The sequence below is a fragment of the Ostrea edulis genome, chromosome 3 (genome assembly GCF_947568905.1).
Source record: "Ostrea edulis chromosome 3, xbOstEdul1.1, whole genome shotgun sequence".
Classification (NCBI taxonomy): domain Eukaryota; kingdom Metazoa; phylum Mollusca; class Bivalvia; order Ostreida; family Ostreidae; genus Ostrea; species Ostrea edulis.
The window spans coordinates 51,838,930-51,864,711 of NC_079166.1; the positions used below are offsets into that span (position 1 = coordinate 51,838,930).

The following is a 25,782-nucleotide window of genomic DNA, read 5'->3' on the forward strand; positions in this document are numbered from 1 at the left end:
AGAAATTATTGGGTCAATCTTGACCAAATTTGGTATGTAGCATCTGAAGTGAAAGAGACCAGAAATTGTAATATTCATGACCTCCCACCCTACTGGGTCTTAATTTTGGGGTAAACACTGTAAAATTGATGTATTTCTTTAAAAATCTTCTTCTCAAGAACAACACACGTGTAAGAAAAACTAAATGCATAGTGATGTAGAGCAGGAAAGCCTCTACCAAAATTGTAGATTACATGATTCACTGGGTAGAGGTTCTGATTGATTATTGTTAAACATCCCTGTCGAGAATATTTCACTCATATGGAGACATCACCACTGCAAAATTTTGGCCTATGCTCGGCGCTTATGACCTTTGAGCAGGGAGGGATTTTTATTGTGCCACACCTGCTGTGACACGGGACCTCGGTTTTGCGTTCTCATCTGAAGGACCGCCCCATTTAGTTGCCTTCTATGACAAGCAAGGGGTACTGAGGAGCTATTCTAACCCGGATCCCCATGGGATGGGTATGGGTTCTGACCCCAGGGTGGGGCCAAACTTGGTATATAGTGTTTATATGTAAAACACTTAGATAACATCTTCGTTAGTGCTATTGATACTAAATTGAAACTAAATAGATGTTTAGAAAGAACATGTAGTCCTTTACCAAAATTGTAAATTTTATGATCCCAGGGGTAGGGGTTTTGGTATCAGGGTAGGGCCAAAATGGTCAGTTATTAAATGTGTGAACAATAGATATTTTTAACTTCTTGATAACTATCATTCTGATTCTTTTGAAATTTGGTATGAAGCATATTTGGAACAAGGGGGACATAAACTGTAAATTTTTGGATTCCTGCAACCCTGGGGCCTTAGGGACGGGGCAAAAACTGCCCAAAATTGACCAATTTTTAAAAAATCTTCTTTAAGAACTTCACATGTTTAAGAAAAACTAAATGCATAGTGATGTAGAGCAGGAAGGCCTCTACCAAAATTGTAAATTTCATGATCCCTGGGGTAGCGTTCTGACCTCAGGGCGGGTGCCAAACTTACTATATAATGTGTAAAACACTTAAATAACATTTTCTTTAGTGTTATTGATACTAAATTGAATCTAAATGGATATTTAGAAAGAGCAAGTAGTCACATCTTTTGATGTTTTAATGTTAATACACCTATTATATTGTGTAAAGCCTTTCATCAGTGTTTGTACTTTTTGAGGGCAGTGAAGTTTTAAGAACACATCTTGTTTTATACTGTTGCTGAACACAAGAATTTAGCTTAGATATTCAGAACAGGATTTTTTTTTCTAGATTTCATAGCTCATGGGAGTAGTGATACTTTTTCACTAGTACTCAGGTGACCGATAAGGCCTGTGGGCCTCTTGTACAGTTTTGGCAAATTAGGTTTACTTTTCTTGCACATCAAAATCTCGGGTCCTCCGCAAGTCTCAAAATATCCAATGGCCAATTATTGGAATGGGAGAAGCCAATCTGATTAAAATCAGATCCTACGATCCGCTCACTTAGATTGCTACACTAGTGTAGCGATCTAAGTGAGCGGATCGTAGGATCTGATTTTAATCAGATTGGAGGGAAGCAGTTTTGTCATTGAGACAAATTGGTTATGTCGAAGATTGTGCAAGATCTGGAAGACCCTGTAAAACATCTGTTTAGGAGGATAATGCACTCAGAAGAATGGTTAGACAAAACATTTTTACCAATAGCTCAATTTTAAAAAGGGAATGGTTGCAACGTCATTTGTTTTCAACTGGAACGCTGCGGAATCAACTGAAGCCGTTTGGCTATTGTGCAAGAAGGTCCATAGAGACCTAGCCTCTTGGAGTAAAGTTCATTGGTCAGACAAGAGTCAGTTTTTGCTGCATTCACAAATGGACAAATGCCTGTATGGGAGCAACCTAGAACTAGATATGCAGAACAAAATATTGTAGAGATGATTCTGTTTGGTTGTTGATAAGCTATGATATTGGGCTGTGTCTCCTATGACTGTAAACTTGGTCTTATTACAGTTAGGGGCAACCCTAATGTACAAAATTACCAAAGGGACATTCTTTCTGCATGTGTTGTTCCTCATTTTGACTATCATCTTCTTTGACCAAGGCCAGTGTTCATGAATGACAATGCCAGACTACATCGTTCTCATGCTGTACAGGATACATAGAGAGTCAACACTACCATGCCCTGCTCTAAGTCCAGATTTTAACCCTTTTGAGCATGTCATTGGTTGCCAAGTTCGTCGAAGGACACACCAATTCAAACATTAGATGAACTGATATGGACACTGCATCAGGAGTGGCAAGCTCTACCACAACATCAAATTTGATGTTTGATCCGAGGCTTTAAAGACACCTAGAGTCTGTCATTCATGTGAAAGAAGTTGCACTAGATACTGAAAAAACCCTGTTTAGTTAACATGTTAGCCTTGATATACTAGTCTTAGATGAATTCCCGTGCAAGCGCCAGAAATCGAATGAATAGATATATAATAATTAAATAATATTGCATAGATGAAGGAGTTTTTAGCTTACCTGAGCCAAAGACTCATGTGAGCTTTTCTGATCAAAATTTGTCTGTTGTCTGTCGTCATCATTGGCGTCTTAAACTTTTCACAATTTCGAATTCTTCTCCAGAACCGCTGGGCCAATTTCAACCAAACTTGCCACAAAGCATTCTTGGGTGAAGGGCTTTCAAGTTTGTTCAAATGAAGGTCCATGTCCCTTTCAAAGGGGAGATAATCACAAAAATAGGGTGGGGTCATTTAAAAATCTTCTTCTCAAGAACCACTGGGCCAGAAAAGCTGAAATTTACATGAAAGCTTCCTGACATAGTGCAGATTCAAGTTTGTTCAAATCATGGCCCCCGGGGGTATGGTGGGGCCACAATAGGGGATCAAAGTTTTACATGCAAATATATAAGGAAAATCTTTTAAAATCTTCTTCTCAAGAACCACTGAGCCAGAAAAGCTGATATTTGCATGAAAGCTTTCTGACATATTTCAGATTTCAGTTTGTTAAGATCATGGCCCCCAGGGGTAGGATGGGGTCACAAGGGGGGGGGGGGGGTCAAAGTTTTGCATACAAATATATAGGGAAAATCTTTAAATATGAGCCAAGGTGACTCAGATAAGCGATGTGGCCCTTGGGCCTCTTGTTTAATGCTTGTTTGAATTGTTGCGCACATGAATTCAATGAACTATATCTTTAATTCAAAAATTCAAATGAATTTGAGAACAAGTTTTGAATAATTGCACGCATTAGTTATGTTATATTTATTGATACAGTTATTAGGAAGTCACTTGGAGCTCCAAATTATTCGTTATGTAACAATTTCATAATGATCTCTCTCCGTAATGAACATTAGATGATTTTACAAATCCATTATGCTGAAGAGTTGACCAATGACAAAATGAACGGTCGTTCGTTCATAATTTCGAAATTTGAAACTCAGTATTGAGAATGTTTTTATAATGGTGGTTTTTGTCTAGTGCGACAATTTAAGGGCAAAATTATGAATGCACATCATTTCTTCTCGTCAAATGCAATAATCAAAAACATAATGCACTATATGAATGATAAACAGAAAACTGCTATATTGTAAACAGTGGCCTGATTTCTTAGACATTATCAGGTAGTGTATAACCTAATTGTGGTAAAATGTTTTAACTTTAAAGTCATAAGGTGCAAACTTCCCAGAACAGCCCTGGACCATTCGATATCTGACATATTGGACAGTTTTTGACGTATTACTTACTTTCAGGATCTGTGTCATCACAAAACATGTTCAACCAAAATGAAAACTTTGTGTTTATCCATTATTATCAGTACTGTTAATAAATTATTACAAAAAGTCATAACAGTGACTTCTATAATCACGGAAAAAATTAAAAACATCAAAAATATCAGATGAATATCGTAACTATTTAAAAATTTATGGATGTGTCAGATCGTTGGTCTTGGGAGGGGGTTGTCCTTTGTTCAAGTAATATAATTATAAATCTTCATAAAATGATAAATATGGGCCTAGTTAAAACTATTATGAGTATAACTAACACTGAACACCTACACAATTTTATTATGTTGTAAACCAATCGCAACTTGTCAGCTTGCCAGAAAGGCCCGAGAATGTGCAACTGGTTGTAGATCTAAGCGTTTATAGTGATGTAATGCCTTGTTCTTGGTATTTCATTCTGGAAATTTCCATAAGGCTGATTCAAGACTAAAATCACTGATGGAGGAAAAGAACAGGAATATTTTATTTATTCAAACATTATCAAGACTTATTCTGTAAGATCAAAATCAAGCATTGATAAACAACAGAATTACTTCCTATATTATCTTATGTTGTCATAAAAAATAAATCTGGCTTAGATCCGCCAAAGCGTGTCTGCCACTGTACACTCATTTTTGCTATTTCAGAGTAGTTTATCGAAAACGAAAGTAGGTTTTCAATTAATTTTATGACATTTACTAATCAAGTAAGATTCTATTTAGCTTTCTGTAATTTGACAGGTACTGGATAAACATCTGCCAGGGTGTACACAACGGGCCAGATCAAGGGAAGTGTTCTGATAAGTCAGCCTCATGTCGTCGTACGCCTGATGGCAAGGTGGACAGTCTAGGAATGGTCACATCTCAGTCCCTCATCATGGAAGGTATGGAAGCTTTTACCAGTTGTCAGTAGAAAAATGCTTTACGATGGCTGCTCAATATGTAATGTGTATTATACGATATCTCAAATAGCATTCGACTCAAATAGTGAAATGAACATTACATCCCTTCAAAGTACTGTAAGTGGTTTTTATTTTGCGGTGCAAAAAGTTTGCGGTTTTTCATATTGGTCTAATTGCGGTGGTTTTATTTTCACGGAATTCAAATTTTATTTTGATTACTGGTAACTGTTCAAAATGTATTGTGTCACACTTGCAAAATGATTGCGGTTGTTTTAATTTCGTGGAAAAATCCTTGACCGCGAACATAGCAAAATTAAAACCACCACAATCATTTCCCCATTTACAGTATTCTCCGCAGTTTAAAATACATAATTTCAATCTCTGAATCCATTTCTGAGATGCGTCATGGTACGCTGATTTAGGTAGACCTCTGAGGCACTGACTGATGGCTGAGCCAAGGGCTTGTTGGGACTTGTAACGACGACCAGATAAGAACTTTTTAAGTTTTGGAAAAAGTCGCATGGGGCTACATCTGGAGAATATGGTGGGTGTGTGGCAAGACGATAACCTTCTCCAACTTCGAAAATTGCTTCACAAACTCTGATGTATGTGATGGAGCATTATCATGAAGTAGACAAACATGCACAGGGCATCGTTTATGATAAATATATATTTCTTGAGCTTTTATAGTATAACATCTTGGTAATACCGACCTGTAACACTTTAATGCCCTTCGGCACCAGAATTTGTACGGCTATACCATCACATGAGAAGAATATGCAATAAAGAACCTTCTTTGTGCTTATGGTTCTTTTGGCAACTACAAGCCTTCTACTATGTTTAGTTAGCCATATTTTGTTTCCAATTTTTCTTACTGGTTCGAAATGTTTCGTCACCAGTAACAATGTTTGCAAATTGTCTTTGATTGAATTTGGGAAACATTTTGAGCAATTGCTTAGCAATTTCATGTACTTGTACCCGTTTTTGGTCATCTGTCAATATATGCGGTATTCTTTCGTACTTTCAAAATACACTTCAAAATGAAATGCACCCATGATAGCGATATGCGAACAGCTTTGGCAATATCACGAATCGTGTATCTACCATCACTTTCAATTATTTTCCTGACTTTTGAGACATTTGCCTTGCCTTTACAGTCGCAGGTCGGCCAGATTTTGCTGCATCTTTGACGGACTCTGTGCCACTCAGAAATTTCTTTTTCCACCTACGAACTGTCTCATAAGATACCTTATTAGACCCATAAACTTCTCCCAATTCAGTAAAAATCTGCATTACCGAATGACTAAGTGTTGTGTGAACTTTTATATAAGCTCTACTTTCTTCAATATTCTCAACCCGTTTCCCAACCATATTTACAACAGTAGTCAATGACTGGCTCTATTGAAATGACTATAAGTTTAAAACTGTGTGGAGCTGAAGGCTTGTGTTTATACTGTTGGAAAGGTATTGGATAGAGCTATTCAAGAGTATCATCATCCACGAAATCGTGCAAAGCGTTGTCGCGCTGTGGTACAATACACATAACATATCGAACTGCCCTCGTCTTTGTTTATTCCTATTGTAGTATCAAATGAAGATTTTATTAGCTCACTTCCGCTGAAAGATCAAGTGAGTTTTTAGCTCACCTGAGCTGAAAGCTCAAGTGAGTTTTACTGATTGCCTGTTGTCCGTTGTCTGTAAGTAAACTTTTTACATTTTCAACTTCTTCAGAACCACTGGGCCAATTATAACCAAACTTGCCAAAAATCCTTGGGTGAAGGGCTTTTAAGTTTGTTCAGAAGGCCAGAAAAGCTGAAATTTACATGAAAGCTTCCTGACATACATGTAGTGCAGATTCAAGTTTGTTCAAATCATTGCCCCGGGAATAGGATGGGGCCACAATATGGGATCAAAGTTTAACATACAAATATATAGGAAAAATCTTTAAAAACCTTCTTCTCAAGAACCACCAAGCCAGAAAAGCTGAGATTTACATGAAAGCTTCCTGACATAGTGCAGATTCAAGTTTGTTCAAATCATGGCCCCCGGCGGTAGGATGGGGCCACAATAGGGGATCAAAGTTTTACATACAAATATATAAGGAAAATCTTTAAAAACCTTCTTCTCAAGAACCACTGAGCCAGAAAAGCTGAGATTTACATGAAAGCTTCCTAATATAGTGCAAATTCAAGTTTATTAAACTCATGACCACTGAGGCTAGGATGGGGCCATAATAGGGGATCAAAGTTTTACATACTAATGAATGGGGAAAAAATCTTTTAAAAATCTTCTTCTTAGGAACCATAGGGCCAAAAAAGTCTACATTTGTACAAAAGCTTCCTAGCTGACATAGTGCAGATTCAAGTTTGTAAAAAATCATGGTCCCCGGGGGTAAGATGGGACCACACAGTAGGGAATCAAAGTTATACACACAAATATATAGGAAAAATCTTCTTCTCAAGAACCACTGAGCCAGAAGAGCTAAGATTTACATGAAAGCTTCCTAACATAGTGCAGATTCAAGTTTGTTTAAATCATGGCCCCCAGGGGTAGGTTGGGGCTACAATAGGAGATCAAAGTTTTACATACAAATATACAGTACCCGCAACGTTATTCTTGACATTCCTATCGTGCTCTATCGTGTGTGTATCCTATTGTATCGTGCGTGTATCCTATCCTATCGTGTATCAGGTTTTCCGTTTTCTATCGGATTTTGCGTTTATCAGGTGTATCATGTTCTGCGTGTATCAGGTTTTCCGTTTATCGTGTAGCTTCGGAAACTATCGGGATCGTATATTAAATCTAATGAAAAAGTAAGATACTTTCCAAAAGCTTTATTCGTTTTGTTAAAGAAGCTATTTTTAGGAATCGAGGAAAGACAGTATATTTGAAGGAGAACATAAAGCTGTCGATTTTAAGGCAGAAAAAGAGCTATATGTCTGTCCAGAGAGGGTGAAAATTTATCACAATTTCATTCTAAGTAGTCTGGAAAGTAGGCAGTGGTTTGCCGAGCAAACCGAGGACAGTAAAACTGAAAGCTCCTTCACCTGGAGTTCATAAACATTTCCTTGTCTAGAAACAATTATTTGTAATTAACACTAACAGAGAAATAGGAAGTTCTGATCTGAAAGGAAAAATCAGTAAATTACATTATTTATTACATATATTTTAATAATGGTTCTTTTTGTTCCGAATTTTTTTCACCTGTATTCAACTTACATACCAACTACTGAACTTGTGCGCGTTCTTATCTATCTGATGTGTATCACCCGTGTTTTGACAGTAAACATTCTCAGGGACATTGTATTTCACACATTTAGAAGATTAAGTTTTAAAAGAGTGCAAGAGTATTGCATCTCCCAAAATTCTGCTCAATTGGGCATGATTCAGCTGTCATCGTTGGGTTTTTTTTATTTGTACATGTACACATGTACCAATAGTCGTACGTGTAGATACTGGAAATTTAAGCTGGATTTGATGATTATTTGAATTTTTTACATGCTAAACACAAACTTTTTAAAGCGTTTCTAAATTGCAACTTTAAATCAAGCCGGGTTTCGTATATGTTTTTAATAGTTTATTTATTTTTTGTTAACAAAATATCAATTCATATAAATATGTCCCTATTACTTATGACTATCAATTATCACTCATAGTGTAGAAATATCTAACATATGAGCATATGGTGTAGTGCAGTGGATTGTTTTTAAAACGTTCATTATGAAAATAATTGTAGTTGTTGAATGAGCGGTGAACTCAGAGCTTGATGCAAAATAACCCCCTTCCTCGCTACACACAAAATATTACTTGGTTTTATTTGATATCCAAGATAATAGACATTAGAATAAGAGAGCTATTGAAGCATGATATCACTACGTTATATTACATTTTGTTAATTCCCTGTTTAATTGCTAAACGCTCGGCATCAAGTGTGAATGCCACGGGTCCTCGGAGATGACCTTAAAAACAAACGCCCCGTGTCACAGTAGGTGTGGCACGCTAAAAAACCCTCACTTCTCAATGGCCGTAATTGCCGAGCATAGGCCTAAATTTAAAAGCTCTTCACTGGTCATGGTGACGTCTCCATATTAGTGAAATATTCTCGAGCGAGACGTTAAGCAAGATAAAAATCAATCACTCCCTGTATGATTCATATATTAAACATTAGGTGACAATATACGTTTTAGAATCATTGGCTGAGAAAATTCGTATAGATATCAAATAATGAATTCAATACCGTATATAGTTTGGTTTCCGGATTTTAGTTGTAATGACGTTTAAAAAAAACATAAATAGAATTTTTAAAAAACAACAAAAATAAACGTACAACCGTGGATAAATAAATTATATGTTTTAGGTATATATTTAATATTGAAATCCTTCAATATTATTATCAACATAATGTAATTATTTTGTACGTATCAAACTTTCATTCTGTCTAAATTGTTTCTAAATTTACAACACTTCTATCAAGTTTTCCGTTTATCGTGAAGATCGTTTATCGTGTTTTGTGTTTATCAGGTTTATCGTGAAGATCGTTTATCAGGTTTTGCGTTTATCAGGTTTACCGTGTATCCTATCCTATCATGCGTGTATCGTGTTCTATCGTTTATCATGTCAAGAATAACGTTGCAGGTACTGTATAGGGGAAATCTTTAAAAATCTTTTTCTGAAGAACCACTGAGCCAGAAGAGCTAAGATTTACATGAAAGCTTCCTGACATAGTGCAGATTCAAGTTTGTTCAATTAATGGTCCCCAGGGGTAGGTTGGGGTCACAATAGGGGATCAAAGTTTTATATACAAATATATAGGAAAAATCTTCTCAAGAACCATTGGGCCAAAGAATTTGACATTTACATGAAAGTTTTCTGAGATAGTGCAGATTCAAGTTTGTAAAAATCATGGCCTCCAGGGGTAGGTTGAGGCCATGCAAATATATATGGAAAGTCTTCAGATATGGGCCAAGGTGACTCAGGCGAGCGATGTGGCCCATGGGCCTCTTGTTGAAATAGTAGATAGACAGGGGTGACAGGCTTTTTGTAAGGCAAAATCCTTGCGCCGACAAAAAATTATCCTTGTCTTTTCCTTCACACCTTCTTTTGAAAAATTGAGGGGAAAAAACTCAAATTCTTTCTACTGACAGCTAGTACACCCTTAAATGACAAAACACCCTAATGCAATGTTATTTACAAGCCATTAACATAATAATTGGCTATTTGTTGATTAAATCCAATCTGTTTAACTGTTTTCATACCTGAGATCGCATATGACGTACGTCACACATAATGGTGCGTAAAATATCGAAAGTAAATATGCATATTGCAAGATTTGAATTTCATTGCTTTCAAACTCGAAAACTATGCATAATATTTCATTTAAAACACATTAAAAGTAGTTTTAGGAATGAAAAGAACTGATTTTGCTGGAAAAATTAAAAAGTTTAGTAACATATGATGTGTCCTTTAAGAAAATCTAGCCTAAGCAATATTTCCAGAAGTGTTTAAGGTAGGGCTTTCATACTTTGTATATAGATCTTATGTCGAGAAACTGATGCCATGATGTTGGACCTTGTGACCTTTATCTTGGAGTTTAACCCAAATTTTAAAGCTTTAATCAAAAGTTTTACCAGCTCATAGCTTTTGAATGATGAGTAATACATCTTTCATATTCTATATATGCATTCCTTATGACAAGACCTTTCTTTTGGTACCAATAATTTTGACATTGTAACCTTGATCCTGAATTTTGACTGACATTTAAGGAAAGTTAACTTGGGCAATATCCTCTGAGCTGTTTATGGTAGGTATTTGAGGTGTTGTATATATATTTGTTATGGAATAACCTTACATTTTATACCATGATTTTTTTTCCCCTTGTGACCTTATATCACGGTTATGTCATGACCATATGTCTGGTCTAGGTTTAAACCACATTATGGGGACACATTTTTTCATGGGAAAAAAGATTGCAAAAAATCTTTTTAAACTCACAGAAGCTGAGCAACAGCAGGACCAAGGTTATTTATGCCCATGGGCCTCTTATTTTACAGTACATGGATATCATGCCATATATAAGGGCATCATGTATTATAGTATTATACATCTGAAACAGAATTTGTATACCGGTAGGTAACTTGTCATCCTATACACAAGAAGATTTCAGTCTTGGAATATTTGTTTTTATGACAGGTGATGGGAAAACACTGAGACTAGAGTACACAAGTAATGATTTGGCCTGCACCAGTAAACATCGTCGTAGTGACAACCTGAAGTCACGTACTGTCATCAGATTTGAATGTGGTAACTCAGTGGGAGGACCAGTTTATATTCCCAGGTCTGACAGAGTGCAAGACACCTACAGTACCCGTAACGTTATTCTTGACATTTCTAACGTGTTCTATTGTGCGTGTATCCTATCGTATCGTGCGTGTATCCTATCGTATCGTGTTTTGCGTTTATCGGGTTTTACGTTTTCTATCCTGTTTTGTGTTTATCAGGTGTATCGTGTTTTGCATGTATCAGGTTTTCCGTTTATCGTGAAAATCGTTTATCATGTAGCTTTGGAAACTATCGGGATCGTATATTAAATCTAATGAAAAAGTACGATACTTTCCGAAAGCTTTATTCATTTTGTTAAAGAAGCTATTTTAATTTAAGAATCGAGGAGAGACAGTATATTTGAAGAAGAACATAAAGCTTTCGATTTTAAGGCAGAAGAAGAGCTACTTGTCTGACCCGAGCGGGTGAAAATTTATCACACTTTCATTCTAAGTAGTCTGAAAAGTAGGCAGTGGTTTGCCGAGCAAACCAAGGACAGTAAATCTGAAAGCTCCTTCATCTGAAGTTCATAAACATTTGCTTGTCTAGAAACAATTATTTGTAATTATAACTCTAACAGAGAAATAGGAAGTTCCGATTTGAAAGGAAAAATCAGTAAATTACATTGTTTATTACATATATTTTGATAATTCCAATGTTATTTATTACAATTGTTTTGATTGGACAAAAATAAAGCTGAACAAGAGTTTATACATCAATAAATCCGAAAACGTGATGTATTCATACACATAACAGTGCAGGGAAAGTATTAAAATTTTTGCAATTGTTAATAAAGTGAATGAATTGGAATTATAAGAATCAAACATTCTTTTTGAAGAATTTATCGATGTGTAAACTCCGGACATTTTACTCACAAACTTAACATAAAAGTGCTTCGCACTTTTATTCAGTTTGTGAGTAAAATCTCCGGAGTTTACACATCGATAAATTCTTCAAAAAGAATGTTTAATCCTATAATAAAGGCTCTTTTTCTTCCGATTTTTTTTCCACCTGTATTCTACTTATTTACCAACTACTGAACTTGTGTGCGTCCTTATTTCTGATTTTGTGTATCACCCGTATTTTGACAGCAAACATTTTTGGGGACATTTTATTTCACACATTTAGACGATTAAGTTTTAAAAGGGTGCAAGGGTGTTGCATCCCCCAAAAGTCTGCTCAATTGGGCATGACTCAGCTGTCATCGTTGGGTTTCTTTTTTACTTGTACATGTACACTTACACCATGTACCAATAGTCGTACGGGTAGATACTGGAAATTTATGCAGGTTTTGATGATTATATGAATTTTTTTACATACTTAAAATACAAAAAATGTTAAGCGTTTCAAAATTGCGAATTTAAAGAAAGCCGGGTTTTGTTTATTTTTTTTTACAATTTATTATGCCCCCTTCAAAGAAGAGGGGCATATTGGTTTGCACTTGTCGGTCGGTTGGTAGACCACATGTTGTCCGCTCAATATCTTAAGAACTAATTACTTGATCGTAATGATATTTCATATGTGGGTTGGTTATGAGTAGAAGAAGATCCCTATTGTTATTCAGGTCAAAAGGTCAAGGGTCAATCTACTCTGGACATAGGAAGACTTTGTCTGCTAATATCTTTAGAATCGTTTGCTCGACAGACATCAAACTTCAGGAGAAGATGACCCCTATTGATTTTGAGGTCAATGGTTAAACTGGACATAGTAATATATTGTCTCCTATATTTTAAGAATTCTTTGTTTGATTGACACCAAACCTGGTACACTGGTACAGCATAAGGAGTAGATCACCCCCATTGATTTTTAGGTCACCTGGTCAATCCACTCCTGACATTGGAAAATATTGTCTGCTCAATATTTCGAATTGGTGGTAACTATCAATCAAATTATGCATGTGTATAACCCTTTTCAATTTTGCCCCATGAGGGGCATATATGTTTTACAAACATCTCTTGTTTATTTTTTATTAAGATATCAATTCAAATAAATATGTTCCAATTATTTATGACTATCAATTATCACTCATAGTGAAGAAATATCTAAGGTATGAAGATATGGTGTAGTGTAGTGGATTTTTTTTTTTAAAGCGGTCATTATGAAAATAATTGTAATTGTTGAATGAGTGGTGAACTTAGAGCTAAATGCAAAATAACCCCCTTCCTCGCTACACACGAAATATTACTTGGTTTTATTTCACATTCAAGATAATAGACATTAGAATAAGAGAGCTATTAAAGCATGATATCACTACATTATATTACATTTAGTAAATTCCCTGTATAATTCATATATTAAACATTAGGTGACAATATAAGTTTTAGAATCATTGGCTGAGAAAATTCATATAGATATCAAATAATGATTCACAGAATTAAAAACCATATATAGTTTAGTTTTCTGATTATAGCTTTGATGGCGTAAAAAATAGAGAGAATTAAAAATATTTTAAAAAACAGAACGACCGTGGATTAAAGAAATTATACATTTTAGGTACCGGTATATATTGAATATTGAAATCCCTCAATATTAAATATGAAATTTTGATACCTACAACATAATTACATTATGTTGTAGGTATCAAAATTTCATTCTGTCTAAATTGCTTCTAAATTTACAACATTTCTATCAGGTTTATCGTGAAGATCGTTTATCGTGTTTTGCATTTATCAGGTCTATCGTGAAGATCATTTATCAGGTTTTGCGTTTATCAGGTTTACTGTGTATCCTATCATATCGTGCGTGATCCTATCCTATCGTGTGTGCATCCTATCCTATCGTTCATGTATCGTGTTCTATGGTTTATCTTATCAAGAATAACGTTTCGGGTACTGTACAACTCTTAACCCCCTGCTCACACAGCACTACCATTTTACAAAGATCATGCTAATTGTTTTGATCAGATTGCGATCTGAATCAAATATTAGATCAGGAGAGGATCAGCATCAAAACCAAGCAATTTGGAAAATTTTGGTCTTCATTATGACCTTACTACCATGCTTCCATGTCAAATGCACTCCTGACATGCTTTCACTAAGATTAAACGCAGACCAATGCGGATCAGTGGACAATTGTTCTGCATTTATACTGCATTGCCATCACAACATACAAGATTATATTGCGATGTTACATAGAAGACTGTAGGACAATGTCAGTACGCTGCTGCCGATCGTATCACACTTGTGGTACGCTTCTTGTAACGTAAGGTAGTTGCTAATCGTATCACACTTGTGGTACGCTTCTTGTAACGTAAGGTAGTTGCTGATCGTATCACACTTGTGGTACGCTTCTTGTAACGTAAGGTAGTTGCTGATCATATCACACTTGTGGTACGCTTCTTGTAACGTAAGGTAGTTGCTGATCATATCACACTTGTGGTACGCTTCTTGTAACGTAAGGTAGTGGAAGCATGGTAGAAGTGAGGCTAAAATGACCAAAGTATGTTCCCAAAGGTGTTGCGCTTTTACTACGACATAAAGATCTCACCATGATGCTTCAAATCTGCTCGTACAATTGTGACATTTCTACCCCATTCTTAATAAGACTTTACCCCATTTCTTGTTTGCAATGATCCCACCATGCTTGTTTTGAAAATGTTCAAAATAAGTGTGGCGAGAACAAAAGAGTTTCCCGATTATGAAGATCCTACCCTGATCCTTCTGTGCTTATGAAGACACAGTAGGGGATCAAAGTTTTACATAAATTGTCAAATATATAGGGAAAATCATTAAAAATCTTTTTCTGAAAAATCACTGGCCAAAAAAGTTTACATTTACATGAAAGCTTCATGACATAGTGCAGATTCAATTTTGTAAAAATCATGGCCCCTTGGAGTAGGTTGTGGGCACAATAGGGATCAAAGTTTTACATACGAATATATAGGGAAAATCTTTAAATATAAGCCAAGGTGACTCAGGTGAGCGATATGGCCCATTGTTTAAGATGTCAGACATACAAAAACAGTTCTGAAGTAAAGATCAACATCAGAAAACCACACATTTTTGTAAAATAGAAAAAATAAAAAATAGATAAAAACTTGTTAATTGATAAACTTTTAATATCAACAATTTAGAAAAAAATGCTAATATAGAGATATTTATAGATTAATTGTGGGTATTTGGGAAATAATTGTATGATATATATACAGTAGAGGAATTACCAGCAGAGCAGTTGTTGCCTTTGACAACATTTTTTTCATGATAAATAATTGATTATTTAAGGAAAATATAAACCTTTTCACTATAAATAGTTTACCTTTTTTATTTTATCCACTGAATAAAATTCCTCTGAAAGATATATTTCCATCTACACAAAGTTTAATTTAATAATTAAAAGATTTTGCAAGAACCTACGACATCACATGAGGATCGGTCTACCTTAATAGGAAAACTTGTAGGCAGAATACAGACTGAACTATTGAGACTAGGATCTTACAACTTGGTACATTTAATCACCATGATGAGATAATTAAAGATGCTTTTTTTTTTTTTCAAGGTAAAAAATCAAAGTTGTAGTATCAGTTAATAGGAAAACCTTACAGGCAGAATACAGACCAAACTATTGGGGCTAGAAACATCAATTGACATGGTACACATACACCTTATGCCAAGCGTAGGATGCCTATTGTTTCTCAAGGTCAAGGTCATAGTATCACTTATTAGAAAAACCTTGTTTTCATTTTCAAAATATCTTTTGTTATGAATACCGGTATATTGTCCTGAAATTTTGTCACAACCCCCCCCCCCCCCCCCCCCCCCCCCTTCTGATAAATAGATACAGTGGGTTCCACTTAATCAGATATCGCATAATTGTATATTTCAGTCAATCTGATATAATATCGCTGCAATGACCCATTTTCTATATATTCCTTTATATTTTTTTCTGATATTCTGATAGGCAAAATTTCTAAATTCGGCTATTCTAATAGTAGAAAAGCTCTGTAATATACAAAATCGATCTCCATCCCTACAACTTCACACCCACTGACTGCCTAATTTATTGTGTATATACAGATAAAAAAGGTTCACAGGTGAGAAGTCACCCTTCAACACACTCAGATTGACTAGCAGATCTAAGCTACCAATACCGACTGCATGTCCCGTGGCATGTTACCTGGTCAAATACACTAATTAATTGGCTTGTGTTTTTAAGATTTTTTTTCCTCACGAGACACGTACCTGGCAGCTTGGCGTGTGAGAATCAATTAGAATTGACATAACAAAGGTTAGGGACCTGTAATTGTCTCTAAATACGGATCAATCACCTACATAGTTACGAGTATGTGTGAGCGTATCAATGAAAATTAAAATAGAAAGGCTTTGGTCTCCGGCACTCTCTGTACAATTTTTGCTTACATGTTTATACTAAAGAGCATATTGCACTAAATTGACTACAGGGGGGTGTTCAATGATGTAGACAAATGCTGGCACCTAACTTATTCAAATCTATTCTTAACAGACTGATCATGTGTAATCGATATACATGTAGTTATGATAGGGACAAAACTTTTGTACATGTAAATATAATCTCTCTCTCTCTCTCTCTCCACACCATTGCTATAAGACATGACTCTAAAAATAGAAAGCTCAAATCAATAACGTCATTGAAAATAAAAGACTTTTAAAAAGTATTTTCCGCAAACCTTATAATTCAAAACTAAAATGATAATATAATTTTCAAATATTTTCTGTTCAACTTTTTCCCATTTCAAACTCCTATTGACAATGAGATATAATGTGATTAAATCAACATTTTGTAAACAGCTAGTACACAAACAGTCTGAAAAACTTAGAACTCTTAATATTGTGGAATGCACAAGTTATATAATATATAGAAAAGTGAATTTATACAGGTACAGTCCCTGAAATGTTCTACTATACCATTTTTCCGTTCGCTCACCGTGCGTTCACTGTTCACTGTTCGCTCTCGGTGCGTTGACCATGCGCTCTCCGTTTATAGTTTTGCGCTCACCGTTAACAAAGCGTTCACCGTGCATTCACCGTTCACTGTCATTCGGAACACCAAAGTCAAAGGATCGATTTTCATAGCAAAGCAAAAATGAAAAAGGAACTTGTGTATAAGAGTGAAAGTAAACTTCTTATTATATCAGCAATTTAATTTATAAAGTACAAATATCAGGATTATCAACTGCGAAAATTCAAGGAATCATTGTTATTATCATTGCAAAACACCAGTATTGTTTGGTTAAAAAGTGAGAGAAGTTCTGAATGAGAGAAAAATGCAAGAGCCTTCAGTTATGAATTTAACCCTTATACATGTGCATAATATAGCGAAGAATGAGCAACGAGCACTGGTACGTGTACGAAAATGAGGCAGTTTCAGTTAATAAATACCTCGCCCCCACTTGAATTATCATTTTAATATTTTCAAGTATGGACAAAAGCACAATTTATTATACTTTATTATACCCCCCCCCCCCCCCCCCCCCCCCGCAACAAGTTGTGGGGGGGGGGGGGGGGGGGGGGGATATACTGGAATCGGGTTGTCCGTCTGTCCGTCCGTCCGTCTGTAGACGCAATGGTTTCCGGACTCTAAAGCATTATCCTTTCCACCTACCGTCACCATATCATATATATGGACTACCCATGGGATGAAGATGTTCCCTATCGATTTTGGGGTTCAAAGGTCAAGCGCACTGGACATCGAAGTAGTAATATGGTTTCCGGGCTCTAAAGGGTTATCCTTTCCACCTACAGTCACCATATCATACATATGGACTACCCATGCGATGAAGATGTTCCCTATCGATTTTGGGGTCAAAAGGTCAAAGGTCAAGCGCACTGGACATCGAAGTAGCAATATGGTTTCCAGGCTCTAAAGCGTTATCCTTTCCACCTACAGTCCCCGTATCATACATATGGACTACCCATGGGATGAAGATGTTCCCTATCGATTTTGGGGTCAAAAGGTCAAAGGTCAAACACACTGGACATTGAAGTAGCAATATGGTTTCCGGGCTCTAAAGCGTTATCCTTTCCACCTACAGTCACCATATCATACATATGGACTACCCATGGGATGAAGATGTTCCCTATCAATTTTGGGGTCAAAAGGTCAAAGGTCATGCACACTGGACATCGAAGTAGCAATATGGTTTCCATTTAAATTCTTTAATGGCTTTTTTCATCGCATGGAGATGCTGTGTTCCTAGATACCTTTTGGATCATAATACTGAAGTTTTACCTATTACCAACACCCTTTGGGAGATTGGGGTAAGCGGGGGGGGGGTGGGGGGGGGGGGGGGGGGGGGGGGGGGGGGGGGGGGGGGGGGGGGTGGGTTATTCTTAGTGAGCATTGCTCACAGTACCTCTTGTTTTGTCTCACTTGACAAGAATTCTCTATAAGTTTATCATTTTTCTTAACCCCCCCCCCCCATCCTCTCTCTCTCTCTCTCTCTCTCTCTCTCTTACTAAAAAAATATGCTACACTGTATGTTTCAATGCACATTTGTGCTCAAATGTCAAATTGATTTGACAAATATTTCTGATTATTTTACGCCTATCTTTATGGGAGACATTGTCAATAAATATATTTACTCCTTTCCCCAAATTTGAAAGTTTTGAATTGTCTCTAATATGTTTTGAATTGTTTGAGTAATATAAAGAGGAAATATTTCTCATATATTTCTGCCCCACATATGATAATACATATAGTTCAGTGCAATAAATAGTTTTATCCACATCAAAAATATACAAATATTGCACAATCTAAATGTAAATTCATGGTCACACTATTTATTTTGTACGTACGTACATTAATTCTGGGAGATTATTTCCTCAGTTCGATATACTATATCTGTATTTACAGTAAAGTGAATTATGCAAAGTCTACGAGGGAATAAACCTTTTATACTATCTAGAAGCGTTCAAGTGTCAACACGAGGTACATGATGTACCTGTTCTACCCGTGCTGGTTGTTCAATGCATTTATCTCGACTCCTTAAATTAAAAATTGCTTGTAATCCAAACGACCGCGCTCGTAAATTTTGAAGTCTGCATGCATGTACATCTGTAAATTCTTGGCGCTAATTACTAGACTATCTTTATTTCAAATGCATCATTTATACTCTTGTATTAAGAAATTAAATATTATGCATCTTGAGTCAAAATATATAATTACATGTAGCAAACCGAGATGACGCACCGATATGAAAATGTCAAGAATTTAAAATATTTATTATAAAGTATATGTTTCTAGTTTTCATGTATACATGTATCTGCACAGAATATGCAATACTGTAAACAATGTACATAATTTATGAAATTTTTTGTTTGTCCATCATTGTTACGTGCATTGATGTGAAATTTACAATCATTTTCATAAGAAGTATACATCCAGTACTTGCACAAAAATGAACAAACAGATGTATTCATATATATATTCTCTACCTAATTATAAAGTAAGAACAATCTAAGGGGGAAATCCGAAATATACCGAATGAATAGACCATTTTGCGTTCACCAAATTGCGTTCACCGTTCACTCTGCGTGCGTTCACCGTTCGCTCTGTGTGTGTTCACCGTTCGCTCACTGTGCGTTCACCATTCAAGTGGGAAAGTAGAACGTTTCAGGGACTAGGCACAATTTCTATGATTATACGAGACAAAATTTAGATATTGTTCTTTTCTCTCTCTCTCTTTTTCTTGTGACTTCATAATGTGAACACTTATTACAAATTTTGTAATTTTCATTTTAGTACCTGAATTTTTCATCTCATTTCATGAAGTCCCATATTTATCAGGCACACAGCATCATTTTTCTACGCCCATCTTTAAAATGGGACATTATGGTACAGCGATATCTGTATGTCCATCCATTCAGGGTTTCCTGTTTATATATTTTCATTTCTCTGTAACATATCAAGCTGAAACTTGTTTAGGGCTGTTCCAGAAATGATCAAATGGGGGGGTCGGGCGACAAATGATATTTTTTTGTGTGGGTGGTCGTATTTTTTCATATTTTATTTGGTCTGTGGTTGGACTGTTAAAAAAATATTTATTGTGGGTAGTTTCTATTGTTTTATTTTGTGCCACGTGGGTGTTGAGTTTTCAGAATATTTTTATTGTCGCTCTTGTCATGTTGGTTACAAAACGTCGGAGGGAAAATTGAAAACGTGCTTCGAAATGCTGCTTTCGAAATCGGAAATCGGAAGTAACATAGAACTATTTGAGTTGTCGCTCTTTGCAGCGCATAACTTTCCATTACGGCACTCTTCAAATTAGAGGCGCGTTTAGTAGGGTCCCTTTGGACGTGATGGCGGCGAACTCTGTTCTGTAGATTATTACAGTTTACAGTGCATCGATTTTGGGAATATTTTGAAACCAATAGGTATTCCGTTTTCTAATAAAAATAGGCAAACCTTAGTTGATTTATACGAGGGTACTGATGCGTTATATTTATCAGTCAGTGTGATGGTGATATAGAGGCCTCCGGGCGCGGGCTCCATTAGAAGACGAACGATTCGTGGAAAAACATATCCATACACATTTCATGATAATAGCATCGTTTGGACTCCCAATCTTTCCAACATTCCCGCCATAGATGCCTTTGATTGTTGATGTGACATCATTTCTTCAGAACTACTGTGATACAATGTCGCACAAGCATTACCTCGTCATTGACTAGAATGTTTGTCCCGAAAACCTCGCGAGATTTGTACCGTTTTCATTTTTAAAAATATTTTTGTGGTGGGTCTGGTTAGTTTTTTTTTTAATTAGATGGGTCATTGTAAAATGAGTTTACCAATTTGATGGGTCATGGGGTAATTTTTTATTTTTTTTGATGGGTGCTTGGTATATACAAAAGGTGCCTCCCGACCCCCCATGTATTTATTTCTGGAATAGCCCTTAGCTTCTTTGTGGGTCACTCCAGATCATGTTATAGTTTTGATCCATTTCTACCTCTCTTGCAGAAGTTTTGCCCCTTTATTTGAAAAATTAATGTTACATGGAGGGTACATAATTTGTCCAGCTAACTCCTCACAATTTTCAAGTATGGACCTTTTTATTTTACATATCAGTGTTTGTATGGGTATTGAAGATGTGCATGTGGCAAGGATTTTGATTTTCTTCAACTTTTGAGAAAATATGTTGTTGAACTTGGTCAGTTTTGAGGAAATATTTAAATCCTCTCACAGTTTTATAGCAAGGCCCGGGCCTTTGTAAACAACTTGAAGATGTGCATATTGCAAGGATTTGATTCTCAACATATGGATGTCTTGAGGGAGGTTTAAGGAGGTATGAGAACCCAAGAAATTCTTAATAAAAGGAAATTAAGTATTAATTTATATAATAGGAAGCTGATGTAATAGATTTTGCATGTACATTTTATTTGTTACATTAAAAAATTCAAATTGTGCAAGATTCAAACCTATGATCCACATATTTATAGATTAACCCATTTATCAAATAAACTACCCTGAATAGATATGAAAATTTATAAGACCAATTGTTAAGACTGTACTTTACATACTGATTTTGACTATGGATTACACCATTTATCAAGATGGAGGATTCATGGCAGGTATGACTGGTCAATAGGGAATGCTTACTCCTTCTATGCACCTGATCCCACCTCTGTTGTGTCCATGCAGGGGTCTGTGTTTCCCCTACTCTTTATTTATGAGATTGATCACTGTTCATTTTCTTCACTTTTCATATAAATGTGATACACTTGTAGACAAACGAGCAACCCTGAGTGTGTATTCGAGTTCAAATGGAAGTCTGCCGTTGCCTGCAGAGTGGAAAGGTATGAATTTAGATTTGTAACTCTGTTTACAATGCATATGAGTGTGAAATTGTGATATGGTTTAGAGATAATTAAAGGGACATGGACACGAATTGAGCTGAAAATTTTCAAATTTTATTTTTCCAATTTTAATGTTTAAAATGCTTAACTAAGGTATTTCTAATGGTCAGCAAAAATTTGAATGTCAGTTGTTGAGGTACATGGGAGATACAGAGCTCACAAATCTTAGTTTTGTAAACAAGGCCCGTGTCCTGATTTTGTTTACATAAACTAAATATACCAGTAAAAGTTTGTTTAAAGCAGATTTTTCAATTTACAAGTTAATTCTTAACATAATTTAATAGTTTCTAGAGTTTAGCACATCTCATTTTGTTTTAAACATGCTATTTTCTATCAAGCAATCTATATGTAAACAAAAACAGGGCACGAGCCTAATTGTTTACATAACAAAAAATTGTGAGTGCTGTATCTCACTTGTAACTTAAAAAACTGATATTCAAACCTTGGTTGACCATTAGAAATACGTCAGTTAAAGGACACATCTCTGTTTTCAAAGTATACAACATTACATACATTTTGTCTTCTTTATGCTTATAGTAATTAATTCTAATAGTTTGTTCGCCGAAATTTTGCGATAATTAACCACAATACAGTCTTAAATCTAAGCCCCGATTTCAAAATGTCTAATTAATTAGGTAGGTAGTCACGTGGTACAGTGACGTCACATGCACCCTTCGGATTGTGAAAGTACTGCGAGATATTATTAAAAACTCAACTTTTAGGGACCTAATTTATTTACCATGGGCAACATTTAAATCGATGTTGACAAATTGTCCGAGTTTTATATGTTTTCGCCACCAGTGCACACATATAACGATATAAATACCCAAATATTGCGAGTAAAGTGTGTATGAAATCGGCAATATTGTGAGTAAATAATGTTTATATGGGTCGCTGTCTACAAACTGTTTGGTGATGTTATTCCTTTATACATATGAAATTGGCACTGTTTTTATAAAATAAACAGTGCAATCATTACTTATTTTTGGATTAGACAAATTATGATACGTTAAATTGTTGACAACTAGGCCCTATGCCAAGCTATTTTCACGAGTGCATTTCGGAAAGAAAGAAAAAGACAACACACAAATCAATAAAAATATTCAAATTTAAAGTGGTAATCACATTATTTTATTTTGATAAAGCAATCTTATTACTATTTTTGAATTGTGATATGCACGTCTTTAGGAAGTACGAAGTGGGAGCACGGCGTTATAGCTTACTGACGCATTCAAGATGCTACGAGTTCAATAAGGAAATAAATTTATAATTCAATTTAAAGTTAGGAAATACAATATTCTATTATTTGTATAATTAAAAGTTCAATTATTTTGTATCTTTATCTATTTTTTTTTTTGTTGTTGTTGTAAATCTACCAGTTGGTAGAAGTTACATTGTATCGTCGATATATGTTGTTACAAGGTGAAGGTCAGTTGATCCGAGTGTGTATTGAATATTTGAAGAGCAAAACAGAATGTATGCTATAGGCCTACCAGTGCTTATAGCATCGATATATCCATTTTCTCGCAGTTTATCAGGGTCTCTGTCCAAGTGGTTTTTGAAAAGGTGACTGGGTGTGTTTTTTAAGGTAAAGTTCTTGCTCCAACAAAAAAATTATCCACTTCTTTTTTCTCGTACCTTCCTTCGAAAAATTGAAAAATACTTGGTCTTAATCCTTTCTACCGACAACTAGTACACCCGTATCGAGCGCCAAATTAACATAAACTCGAATAATTGAAGATATCTTCAATTATTTGAAGATATCATCAATTCAATTATTGCTCTCTTTAATTGAATTAATGTGCGCATTAAATCAATTATTGCTCTCATCAAATGAATTAATGCGTGCTTCAATTCAATTATTGCTCTCATCAATTGAATTAATGCGCGCATCAATTGAATTAATGAGAGCAATAATTGATTTAATGCACGCATTTGTTCAATTATTGCTCTCTTAAATTCAATTGATGAGAGCATCAATTGAATTAATGAGAGCAATAATAGATTTGATGCGCACATTAATTCAATTATTGCTCTCTTCAATTCAATTGATGAGAGCATCAATTTCGTAGAAATATTGCTCGCAATAATTGATTTAGAGCTCGGTATAAATAATTTTATGATCTCTTTAATTCAATTGAAGATATCTTTAATTATTTACAATGCTTTTGTATAAGGGATTAATGCAAGCATCAATTCTTTTAAAGAGAGCAACAATTCAATTAAACAGATCATTAATTCAATTGTGGATATGTTGAATTGAAGATATCTTTAATTATATAGTTGCTCTCTCTAAAAGAATTATTGCTCTCTTCAAATGAATTAAAGATATCATTAATTCAATTGAAGAGAGCAATAATTGAATTAATGCACGCATTAAATCCATTATTGCTCTCATCAAATGAATTAATGCGCGCATCAATTCAATTATTGCTCTCATCAATTGATTTAATGCGCACATTATATCAATTATTGCTCTCTTCAATTGAATTGTAGCGCGCATCAATTCAATTGTTGATATCATTAATTCATTTGAAGAGATCATTAATTCAATTAAAGCGGTCATCAATTCAGCAGAAGAATTAATGCTATCATCAATTCATTTAATGCGCGCAATAATTCAGAATTGAAGATATCATTAATTATTTGAAGAGATCTTTAATTAAATTGTTGCGCGCATCAAATGAATTGATGATATCTTCAAATAATTGAAGATATCTTCAATTATTTGAGTTTATGTTAATTTGGCGCTCCATACACCCGAGCAAGGCACAAAACATCTTAATGCATTATTATTTACAAGCCGTTAACGTGATAATTGGTTTTTTGTCGATTACATCTAATCTGTTTATGAAATGGCTAATAGATGTTTTCAAACCCGAGGGCGCATATGACGTCACACATAATGGCGCGTAAACTAGTGAAAGAAAATATGCATATCGCAAGATTTGAATTTCATCGCTTTCAAACTCGAAAACTACGCAAAATATTTCATTTAAAACACATTTAAAGTAGTTTTAGGCATAAAAAGAGTTAATTGAACAGTAGATATGCCCACCTAAGGACATCTAAACTTTTGGCTGAAGTGGCTTAGCCACTTGATAGCAAAAACAATGTGGAATATACACAAACTTCCCTCCACTATATTGGGTTTAAACCATTACCGTGGAAACAAAACCCATAACACCAACTTGATTTACCCATTTTTTGATATCATAACCAGCTGAACACAAGCTGAACACACAACAGGAAAGTGGAGATAAATGGCCACATTGCTTACTAAAACCCAGGTCTGGGGGGAACAACCGAGCTACCAACACACAAGGTGCATAACGGGCAAAACGGGGGCCTTGTGTTGGGCACAAGTGCCAATGGAGTTCCATGTATAGAAAACAACATGTGGACAGGGGTTGCATTGGTTGACATATCTGTTTACCCTGTTTCCCAAAGAGTTGCTTCCTGGTTGATAGTACTGCTGACACTGAGTACTCCAAGGAAAGCCTCCCCTCCTGTTAAAAGAGGTGGAGGGGGCCCCGGTCTGGCAGACACACGTGGACCCCAATTTACAGAGGGGTATTCTTTCCCCAATAAACATATTAACACCTGAGGGTTTATTCTTTCCCCAATAAACATTAACACCTGAGGGTTTATTCTTCTCCCAATAAACACCTGAGAGTTTATTCTTCACCCAATAAACCACACATGCCCTCCGTCTTGATTGACAGATGGGGGGAAACACAGGCCAGAAATGTCCCAAATGCCCCCCAGACCCGCCACAAACATTGATATAATGTTCGGCCATTTCCCTAAACCCAAAAACACCTTATAGATGTAGGCCATCTCCTGTAGGTAATTAGGCAGAATTTTTTGGCAAGAACTATTTGCATCAATTTCCCCAAGGGGAATTTAAGAGCCAAAGGTTCCCACTGAGCACCACAGGCGCCAAGGAGTTTGTGAATGGTGTAGTAAGCT

The 25,782-nt window shown here is 35.6% G+C and overlaps 1 protein-coding gene across 1 annotated transcript in view; it reads left to right on the forward strand.

The window, feature by feature from the left end:
- The window catches only part of LOC125676439 (cation-independent mannose-6-phosphate receptor-like), a 206,367-nt gene that overhangs the window by 145,797 nt on the left and 34,788 nt on the right, over nucleotides 1–25,782 (forward strand). The window contains exons 34-36 of the mRNA XM_056158098.1: nucleotides 4,506–4,648; nucleotides 10,856–11,000; nucleotides 21,682–21,750. Coding sequence (XP_056014073.1) covers nucleotides 4,506–4,648; nucleotides 10,856–11,000; nucleotides 21,682–21,750 — 357 coding nt within the window. The remainder of the gene's footprint in view (nucleotides 1–4,505; nucleotides 4,649–10,855; nucleotides 11,001–21,681; nucleotides 21,751–25,782) is intronic.